The sequence below is a fragment of the Homarus americanus genome, unplaced genomic scaffold (genome assembly GCF_018991925.1).
Source record: "Homarus americanus isolate GMGI-L3 unplaced genomic scaffold, GMGI_Hamer_2.0 scaffold37556, whole genome shotgun sequence".
In the NCBI taxonomy this organism is placed as follows: Eukaryota; Metazoa; Arthropoda; class Malacostraca; order Decapoda; family Nephropidae; genus Homarus; species Homarus americanus.
In genome coordinates this window covers 29,738-41,037 of record NW_024724844.1, presented here as the reverse complement: position 1 = coordinate 41,037, position 11,300 = coordinate 29,738, and the positions used below count along the sequence as shown (strand labels likewise).

General features: G+C 40.5%; 1 protein-coding gene across 1 annotated transcript; it reads left to right on the top strand.

Moving 5' to 3' along the window:
* Positions 1 to 2,188: 2,188 nt before the first annotated feature.
* On the top strand, positions 2,189 to 6,201 carry LOC121864581. The gene is made up of 5 exons (XM_042363648.1): positions 2,189 to 2,256; positions 3,010 to 3,181; positions 3,614 to 3,769; positions 4,901 to 5,098; positions 5,347 to 6,201. The coding sequence occupies exons 2-5, from the start codon at positions 3,019 to 3,021 to the stop codon at positions 5,538 to 5,540; spliced, it is 711 nt and encodes a 236-aa protein (XP_042219582.1). The 5' UTR covers positions 2,189 to 2,256; positions 3,010 to 3,018; the 3' UTR covers positions 5,541 to 6,201.
* Positions 6,202 to 11,300: the final 5,099 nt, after the last annotated feature.

Genomic DNA, 11,300 nt, shown 5'->3' with positions numbered 1-11,300 from the left:
CAGGTGTCCAGTTTATGGTGAAGTGTACGGCAGGTGTCCCAGTTTATGGTCAGGTGTATGGCAGGTGTCCCAGTTTTTGAAGTGTAGGCAGGATGGAGTAGAACCCTGGCTGGGGTTAGGGGTGTTCCAGCTCACAGCTGTAGGTGAGGTCCTTCATATCAACACCCGAGGACGAGTTACTGCACCACGTCAACACCTCACCACCTGGTGTCTCCATTAATCCAGGTAAAAAAGTCACAGGAAAAAAAGTCACAGAAAAAAGTCACAGAAAAAGTCACAGAAGAAAAGGCACAAAAAAAACCTAACCTAACCTAACCTAACCTAACCTACGTGCATCATGTATAAATTGTGTTGTCAATATGTAAAAGTCACGTATTGTCAGTTAATAACTGTTTTAAAATATTTTTAGTTTTATTAAATAAAATGTGACTTTTTTCCTGTGATTTTTTTCCTCGCCAAAATTGTGACTTTTTTCCTGTGACTTTATTACCGTTCACCGTCTCCATGACCACGTGAGGTCCTTCATATCAACACCAAGGACGAGTTACTGAACCACGCGACCTGCGTGACCTCACACAATATGGCAAGAGACCAGCCCGGGCCATTACCTGCAAACTATAAGAACATAAGAATGGAGGAAACTGCAGCGGGCTCATTGACCCATACTGGGCAGTCTCATTTACACCCAACCCCTATTGCTTATATATCCATCCAACCTATGTTTGAAGCTATCCAGCGTATTCGAATTAATGATGATATTTGGTAACTTGTTCCACTCATCCACTACTCTATTTCCAAACCAATGTTTACCTATTTCGAGCCTAAATCTAAATTTGTCTAATTTAAAACCATTGTTACCATTTCGCTCCTGGTTGGATAGTTTTGAGTACCTTTGTAATGTCCCGTTTGGTCAGCCCTGACTTCCATTTATACACCTCCATCATTTCGCCCCTCACTCTACTGCTCTCGAGGGAGTGCAAATTAAGATGCTTTAACCTGTCTCTGTACTCAAGGTTCTTAATGTCCAGGATTATTCTTGTCATTCTCATCTGAATTCTTTCCAAGGATTTTATATCCATTCTGTAATACGGTGACCAGAATTAAACTGCGTAATCCAAGTGAGGTCTCACAAGTGCAAGATATAGTTTTAGGATGACCTCGCTAGTCTTGTAACTAACACTGCTTTGTATGAACCCAGGTACTCTAGTAGCCTTGTTACGAGCAAAAACACATTGTTTACTTGGTTTAGGATTCCTACTTATCATTACTCCTAAATTTTTCTCGCAGTCGGATTTCTCAATAACATCGTTGTTCATCTGGTATCTAGTTTCCCTGTTTACATCTCCTATACTGAGTACTTTATATTTGTCCACATTGAATTTCATCTGCCATTTTTCAGACCATTCGAAATTTGCTTAGATCTTCCTGTAGTTTTGCGGAGTCCTCGTCAGATTTAATTACACGCCCTATTTTAGTGTCATCAGCAAATTGACTTACGGTATGTTGCTATCTACGCCGATATCTATGTCGTTTATGCATATAATGGTCAAAGTAGTGAACCTTGGGGAACTCCACTAGTGACGTTTCTTCAATGGGATTTAGTGCCGTTAATGCTCACTCGCTGTTTTCTGTCCTGTAACCACGCCCTGATCCATTTTAGAATATCTCCTTTAATGCCATGAGCCTCCACTTTTCTTATTTGTAGGTTCAATTCATGTTCCTTCTCCTTTCAGTAATGAAAGCTTTTGTTAAACGACCCAACTACCCCAAGTCTTTGTATGTAATAAGTCATTTTTGTCTAATGTATATTTTCAGCCTTCGGGCTGCATAACCCTTTCAATAAACCGTTAATTATTATTATTGGTATTATTATTACACTCTCTCTCTCTCTCTCTCTCTCTCTCTCTCTCTCTCTCTTCGACGTCACATTTCTATAGCAGACTACACCAATCCCTTCCACAACTAAGCCTAGCCTAGTGTGTATTGGGAGAAAATACTCTAATACAGTATACTGTAAATCAACAAACACTCAAAATATCAGGAACACGAAAATGTTCATAGTAAATAAAGCGATACAATTGTGGTGAATGTCCATGGTAGGAATTTAGTTTGTGAATAATTAATGACGCCTGTTTGGGTGTGAGTGAACAGGGAATAGCGAATCGAACGGTAGTGTTCTTGAAGACGCGTTCAGAGTCGGACCCCGGACAAGAACTATCCTGCTGTGTTGGTGTCAAGGTGAAGCAATCTGTTGTAGTAAGTGGTGATAGGGAGAGGAGGAGATAGTGACGGGATGAAGGGAGATAGAGATAACGAGAGGTATTTGTTGAGAGACACTGAAGAAATGAAAGAAATAAGAGACAGTGAGAAATATCTACTCACTCTACTGTATATGAAATTGGTTGACTAAATGGTGATAAATATATACTGTAGAGAGAGACTATTTATTAATGGTTGTATGACTTCTAACCGCATATAATACGCGTCCCCCCCGCCCCCATCTCTCTCTCTCTCTCACTCTACGTTTGTTTGATCATCGTTGTCAGGGCCGGATTCAATAGTGGGCAAAGTGGGCAGCTACCCAGGGGCCTCCACAATCTGGGGGCCTCCACATATTACAATATTTTATTTATTTGTTTAAAAAATTTGGATTATTTTTATTGTCATTCTTTAAAATTCATGTTTATCTATTCCATCACGTAAAACTATGTTCAGCAAGAAGCGTGATAGAAATTAGGCTAGCTACTCCTTGAAATTCATGAATACCTGGTTTTCCTATGAACCATATATTTTTAATATTTTCAATATAACTGCATATGGCTTCAAAATTCTCCAAAGAAGTGTTCAGATTCCAATTTTCCGGGGTCTTACAGCGCCCCCGGAACTCCCAGATGTTTAGGCTCGCTTCACTCGCCACCCCACCCTCTTGGGTAGTTATATGAGGGGGCCTACAAAGAGGCTGCCCATGGGCCTCCACAGGTCTAAATCCGGCACTGATCGTTGTTGCAGGGTTTGAGGATGCGGGTGATGGCTAGATGGTGGTGGGTGATGGTGCTGGGGTGTTTGGTCATCTCAGTGATGGGAATAAGGCGCTGGGAGTTCTTTGCAGTGCGTGGCAAGACCTTTAACGTGGGTACAGGTACCAGCGGCGTCATCAAATCCCATAACGTCAGCTCAACGTGAGTGTCATCCGCCTGTGACAGCGTTTTTTCTCATATCACTAATTATTTAGTTATTTATTTACTTATTTTCACAGGATTACGTTAAGATTAGACACCCTAAGCTTCTTTCACCTGATGATTAAACACCAACCTAACCTAACCTAACCTAATTTAGCCTTGTTTAACCTAATGTAACCTAACCTTACCTAACTTAACCAAACCTAATATAATCTAACCTAACCTAACCTAATCTATCCTAACTTAACCCAGTTTAACCTAACTTGACCCATGAAATAAGTTGGGGTGCTTAATCCTCACGTGATCGAACTAAATAATAAAGTTAAAAAAATATATATTGTATACATTAACATAGCTTAAATAAGTATGTTGATATATATTTATTATAATATTTATCACCAGTGTTGATCGTGTTGTCTCTGGTCTGTCTCTAGGTGTTTGTAAATCATTGTGTTTCATCAATTCCTTGTGTATGTCCTGGACGGCGGGGAAAGTATCGGCTCAGTTGATGCGTTGCCACTTGTCCACCCAGAGCCCTATTGACACTACCCTCGTTGACAACCCTGCATATTTCTACGGATTCATGGAAGGTATTCATAAATAGGTTCATGTTGATTCATTATGTATTCATCCTATAAAATATCCTTACGATTTTGGGTGTGAGACAATGTGACACAATGGACGAAGGATTTTGACAACGCTACTGAGACAACAGGAGTGGGGAGTTGTATCAGGAGTTAGCTGGGTCCTACACCAAGAGCTCTAAGGGGGGAGTCATGTATTCATTAGCAAATTTATATTTTTTTATGTCTAAGTAAATTAAAATATGATTTGAATTTATTTACGAAGCATTTGTTTATTTATAATTCAGCACAAGATGATAAAATTAATAAACTTAACGTGAGCACAGTATTATAATGGCTTTATTTATAACAAATATTTTATGGAAATAAATTATTAGTTAGAATAATATTAACAGTATAGAACTCAGACATTGACACCGAAGTTTTCTTCCTTGACTTCATTGTTGCAAAGATAATCACAACATCCTTGAAATTTAATGATCGTATGAGGTAAAACAGTTGAGAGAATACAGAGGTTGTTTAACTTAGTGTCTGAGAAGCGTGACCTCATACAGCTCTTAATCCTCCTGCCTCTTGGTGAGGAAGATCGCTCTAACCAGGCCCTGATGGGGGGGCTACGCCTCTGGCTGATATATGGATGTCTGATTCCTAGTCCTGTTTCAATTTTAGTTTGGGAAGACAGTCACAGAAATTATGTCCTAATTATGAATAGCTTACTGTACATTAAGTAAAGTTATGTTATGTTAGGTTAGCTTAGTTTAAGTTAGGACAGGTTTCATGAGGTTACCTTAGATATTTTTACTTTTTCTTTTATCCTCTTCACCACTGATCGGCTCGTTAGTCACTTGGGCGATCGGTCACGTCTCTGTTAGGCACTGTTGGCAAGTACTGGGCATGCACCGGCTCCTGAATGTATCTAAACCTGCACCAGTTTTGGTCAAGTCTGGTCTTGAAAGAGCTCACACTCGGTGCCGTCACAACACTCTGGCAGATTGTTCCAAGAGTTCACAACTCACACTCCGGTTCTCACAAACTTTTTCGGAGTGATTAATTATGATCTCTTGGAACAACCTGACAGAGAGTGTTGTGACGGCACCGGGTGTGAGCTGTGACTATTTTTTTTTTCAACTCCTACAGACTCCTTTGTGGGAAAGGAGGACCTTGGGGTGACGTTGGAAGAGGACAACCACCATTACTTTGTACCCGATGCTACTCTATCATACGCTGAAGCCAAAGAATTCTGTGAGAAAATTCCCGGGTTTAGGCCTGCTATCCTCCACTCTCGGCAACAGCTTAATATTGGCTTGAAAATGTCTGATAGGTTCGACACATCCGGTAAGAAGGATCTCTCTCTGCTATTCTTACGGCAACAAGAATTAATGTTCACCAAGTCTCCAATAGTATTATATTTTTTGAATCGGTTAAAGTTAAGACTAATTAATTCATATCATAAGGTTTGTAAAATGGCTGATTGGCTGTTAGGAGAATTATTTCTCACCCCTTAGCCTCCAGCAAACCAATCAGCTCTTCCCAAACTTTTATTGATAGTTCATATTAAAAAAAAAATTCCTACCACTTTACAGAGCTGCTCGTCGACCTACGTAACACCCCCGATGGCGCATTTAAACGCACATGGAGTGATGGAACACCTTTCAACGTAAAATTCAATAACATGATCCACGACTTGACCAAAACAGATGAACCGTATTTCAGGATCAAGGGGAACGAATACCACGCCAAGAACGATGGTAACAATCACTTTCTGTGTCAGTGTTAATCAAGGGTACCTGGTGGTGTAGGAGAGAGAGAATGAAACATGGTAAGTCAGTCAGAAGTAAGAACAAATATCTTGAATTGTGTTGCTCAAGACATAATTTAAACAGTACTGCACCATAGACTGTACTCTGCACATATGTATACTGAATAGGGATACTGTAGTGTAATTTTAAAAAGGTATTCATGTACCTTCTGTAATAATACAAATTGTAACTAAACAATTTTACTAAACTAACTGAACCTCCCTAACCCTTACCAACCTAACTTAATCTGACCTGATTTATCTTAACCTACCCTTACCAACCTAACTTAATCTGACCTGATTTATCTTAACCTACCCTTACCAAGTTTTCTCTACCCTAACCTAACCTATTTTGGGTAAAGTTTGGTTATATTATGGAAGTAAACAAGACCTTCAATGACCTAAAGTAAAATTTATATAAAAGTGTGTTACCCTTATATGAAATGACGCAACACCTTCCTTGTCTCTTGATGCAACACTAAACTCCATGTGTTGTTTGTATAATCTTTCAATATGTTGGATGTTGCAATACTGACCTAGTGTTTATTTTCATATAATCTGCAATATGTTCAGTGTTGCAATATTAACCTAAAGTTAGTCATTGCTTAATCTGCAATATGCTGTTTAGTGGGTACAGGGACCCCAGTAATTGGCTCAAGTATATTGGGTGATTTTTAAGGTTTGGGTTAGGTTAGGTTAGGTTAGGTTAGGTTAGGTTAGGTTTGGGTTAGGTTAGGTGTTGTTTTGTTTTAGGTTTACTAGTTAATTTTATCAAGGTAACTATTGGCAAAGTGTGTGGAGGGGTGGCGTGCATGGAGAGAATTTGTGGAGGACAAGTGTAGTGGTGACCAGTTTATTATCTGTTATGGTCTTTGATGTTTTATTACCAGTACTGTTTATTGTTAAGGGTTAGAGAGGAGGAAAACTGGTCCCTCAATATAACCAACTCTAGTAGGCCATTAGGTAAATAAGGTATATAGCTGGTTAAAATAATGCTCCTGTACTCACTAGTCAGTAATATTATATTGTCATAATTTAAGCTGTGAGTGACCAATAACAGTAGAACAGGGTATGTAGATTTTACCAATAGGTTAGATCATTTGTCAACTATAAAATGACTCTAATCTGGCCATTCAAAGACTCCTAAATATGGCATCCTAATTATAATCTCCTTATTTCTAATATTTTCTAATGTAAGAGATTTGTTTTGGTCACTTACATGTATAGGCACTATCGAAAGTCCTGTTGCTTCTCTTGTTGCTCCACAAACCGAGATTCTGTCATGAACCCGGATGCTTCTATAGTGAGTTTTGTCAGATCAAACCAAGCCAGTATAAAACACATGCCAGTATCTATGAGGTTATTGCTTGTAAAATGTGAAGAGGTATTATCGCCTCAGGGGCTATTCTAGATACTGCACATGATATTACTATGATCACTGTCTATGTGTGTCATGTTTCCGGTATGGAAGCTTTGGTCTTGGCGGAAGTGTAATGATTGTTTATCAGACCATAGCTACAGCCCAGAGAAGAACAAAACATATAGCAGTGACTGGAAGCGCAGGTGTGTACACCGTAAGTTGACCCACCTTCGTAATTAAAGTGAGATTAAGACCTGACCCAAGAGAGGTCACGGTCACAATGAACAAGAATTCTCACCGCCTATCATTAGCTAACCGGTGACATGACCGTGTTACTCAGAAGCTACCCACCAGCCAGCACACCTGTCACCTGGCCACACACACCCAGATTAGTGATGACATCTTCCGGCTGGAGATCTTCAATATGGGCCCTGCAGCTCCTTCCATAAGGCATTAGCATTATTATTACAACAGGAGGCCGCCCTTCCCGAGACAGAATAGAGGAGGACGGAGTCTGCTCATCACTAGTTGAGGTCGGGAGGGAAACTTCCCTCCCCAGCACCGAGACTCCAGCTAGCAGTGTCTCCCACAGGAGACAGACTCCAGCAACACCTGCAGACCTTCCCCAGCCGCTGGGCCTCCCACAGGTCACACGTGAGTCACTGTCAGAGCAATCCAAGGGTGAGTTACTTACTGTAGGAAGTGTATCCATTTCATGTTTGTGTCCAAGAGTCTTTGTCTAGTTACATAAATATATTGATTTAGTAATGTGTCCATACCAAAGAGTTAATTAATAATTTGCTGTTCTTAGAGCTGGCATTTAGAGAAAATTCCCCCTAAGAATATATATTAACAGTTAAATAACTAATCGGCCACGCTACCAAACTTTACCACCCCTACTATAATTCTTACTGTTATTTCTACTTAGTTCACCCTCATTATACTGGTGGCAGCGTACTTAACGTAAACCTCCTTCCCTCACTTAGCCATTACACCTGTGCGGTAAGGAATCCCGAGTAGTACAGAGTGAAAACTGCCCTAGTGTGTCATCTTTACAGCTCAAGTAAATGTTTCTCATCGTGGTATGTGTGAATTGTTACTAGCATAACACTTCCCAGAATATGTTCAGTGTATATAATTTGTCAGTGTCCTCCGCAATTTGTAACGGTCTGCATTTTAACTGTCAGTCAGTACTACATGTACCCACTGTGTTTTAGTGATGGAAGCTGTGCCTACAGTATATTAACCTAACATGTCTTAAGCTATATCCTCCTCCCTGTCCTAATTGCACTCCACCCGCCTCACTCCACCCAGCGCGTCTGCCCTCCTGCGGGTCTCGCCCCATTCTGACCCGTGACCTTACTTATTCTCAGTCTGTTTTGTTCCCATAAGCTAAGCTTTGAAATTGATGGTTCGTGTAATTTTATATTGCAATTTTAGAGCTTCAAGTATAATGAGGGTGAACTAAGTAGAAATAACAGTAAGAATTATAGTAGGGTGGTAAAGTTTGGTAGCGTGGCCGATTAGTTATTTAACTGTTAATATATATTCTTAGGGGGAATTTTCTCTAAATGCCAGCTCTGAAACGAATTATTAATTAACTCTTTGGTATGGAACATTACTAAATCAATATATTTATGTAACTAGACAAAGACTCTTGGACACAAACATGAAATGGATACACTTCCTACAGTAAGTAACTCACCCTTGGATTGCTCTGACAGTGACTCACGTGTGACCTGTGGGAGGCCCAGCGGCTGGGAAGGTCTGCAGGTGTTGCTGGAGTCCTCCTGTGGGAGAAACTGCTAGCTGGAGTCTCGGTGCTGGGGAGGGAAGTTTCTCCGACCTCAACTAGTGATGAGCGAGACTCCGTCCTCCTCTATTCTGTCTCTGGGAAGGAGCTGGCCCCTCCCTGTTGTAATAATAATGCTAATGCCTTATGGAAGGAGCTGCAGGGCCCTTATATTGAAGATCTCCAGCTGGAAGATGTCATCACTAATCTGGGTGTGTGGCCAGGTGACAGGTGTGCTGGCTGGTGGGTAGCTTCTTGAGTAACACGGTCATGTCACCGGGTTAGCTACTGATGAGGCGGTGAGAATTCTTGTTTATTGTGACCGTGACCTCTCTTGGGTCAGGTCTTAATCTCACTTTAATTACGAAGGGTGGGTCAACTTACGAGGGTGTACACACCTGCGCTTCCGGTCACTGCTATATGTTGTTCTTCTCTGGGCTGTAAGCTATGGTCTGAAGCAATCATTACACTTCGCGTTCATGAGTCTGAATTTCGGGGTTCGTTTAGCAGCAGGAGAGGTGACCATGACTGTACATAATCCACATGACAATATGACAATGATATATGTATTGTATTGTACTCTCTAATGAAATACTGTATTGTATTGTACTCTCTAATGAAATACTGTATTGTCAAGTGTATCAATATAGTGTGAGGTATTGACATGCTTGGCTAATGGCATCAATGGCTTGGTGACATAATATTATACATTCTAATCTAAGATGGCAATTCTGTTTCATCTTCACATATGTATAATGTAAACAGAATCTCAACGTGTATTGTTTTTTATTCGTAGCAGCAGCAGTAGTAAGGTTTTATTACAGTACTGGTTTGATGGTGTCTGGTTGTAGTTTTAAATCCCATTAAGGCTACATTGTGTAAGGCAGTACAGCACAGTATATCCAGGTCCCAGTTGACTTGTTGTGAAAATCCAACTGACTCGCAAATAACTTCACTACCTGAGTGATATCACCGTACAAGTGATATCTCCGTTAGGCAGGACAATTGAATGAGAGCACTTCTGGGAATGAAAACTTTCCGGGTAATAAGACGACTCTCAAGCCAGAAAAAAGACCCCCATCCCGTAATTTATGGGTAACGGAAAAATTTTCTCTGATTTTCCGGAAAGTATCCGATTATCCCTCAAACCCCGAAAAAGCCCCATTCCTGGACAATTTTCGCATTTTCCAGAAAATGTGCCCTCGAAAAATTCAATCTGCTATCAGAGAGTTCCGGTTTGAGGTTCCGCTAACTGAGATATTGCTGTATATCAACACCTCTCCCAACCTGTGTGATATAAAGTGATGCTAGACACATGGCTAAATGACCCTCAGAAGTACTGTTATCTACTGTGTTCGGTGTGTCTAGCTAAACGGGGCAGGGTGTCCTTATCATATATTTTTTTTTTTATATAGAATAGCCCACCCGGGCACAGGTCATCGATCCACAACAGGGCCTGGGGGGCGAAAAAATAAGAGTAAACAGAAATTAAAAATAGAAAAGAAAATAATATATTAATCTACACCACGAAGATGCTGGAAAACCATCTTTTTGAAGTGAGACAGATTGTATGAGTATGGAAACACAGAAGAAGGCAGAGCATTCCACAGTTTGGCTGTGTGAGGAAAGAAGGAGGTACTATAACGGGTTATTCTAGTGTGACCAACATCCAGAGAAATGGCACCGTGGGCAAGACGAGTGTTACGAGCCAACGGCCTTGCCGGCGGTACACAGGATGCCAAATCCACCAAACATTGCCTGTTAAAGTACCTGTAAAGGAGAGAGAGTGAAGCAACACTGCGGCAAAGAGAAAGTGAAGAAAGATTGTCAACTAAAGAAGGAGAGTTAATAAGACGAAATGCCTTTGATTTCACTCTATCTAACAGTTGGACAGAAGAAGAGCCACCCCAGATATGAGAGCAGTACTCCAAGCTAGGACGAATGAATCCCTTATATACTTTAAGTAACAGCTCAGGAGTGAAGTAGCTACGGCATCTGTACAGCATTCCCATGGTTTCCATGACATATTAGAGGAAATGGTGAGGCCTAGTACTATACAGTATCTATTTTAGAATTTGGCAGAATGATTGTGTCCTGAAATGTGATTGGTGGGATATCATCTACAGCAATTTGTTAAGTTGTGATTGGTAAATACTGAGTTTTATTACTATTTCTACCTCCCCATTCGGAGATGCTGCACAGATCCGAATTGATAGATGTAATGATATCAGCTCTAGAAACAGATCTAGTGTGAGAATTAGGAGGAAGGGGAAAATGTGAAGATGAAGAGTAGAATCATCAGCATAAGAATGGATAGAATTAGTTGTAGTGTGAAATAAATCATTGATAAAAAGTAGTTAAAGAGTAGGTGAAGGAAATGAGCACTGTGGAACAGCGCTATTGGTAGAGAAAGAGCGAGAGATTGATCCCTCGACAACAACTGCCATGGATCGGTTCTCAAGGAAACTGGAAATTAGAGAACAAAGTGGAGATGTCGAGGGCCACAACGAAAGTTTCCCCATAATCCCCAAGAGGATGACCAAAGATGGGTGTCTTCCTTATAAGTGGTTTCACACTTAAGTGGTCA

Coding starts and splice junctions, on each gene's coding strand:
- LOC121864581 (XM_042363648.1), top strand. CDS start 3,019: ATGCGGGTGATGGCTAGATGGTGGTGGGTGATGGTGCTGGGGTGTTTG. Junction 3,770..4,900: donor TTTCTACGGATTCATGGAAG/GTATTCATAAAT, acceptor CAACTCCTACAG/ACTCCTTTGTGGGAAAGGAG. Junction 5,099..5,346: donor TGATAGGTTCGACACATCCG/GTAAGAAGGATC, acceptor ACCACTTTACAG/AGCTGCTCGTCGACCTACGT.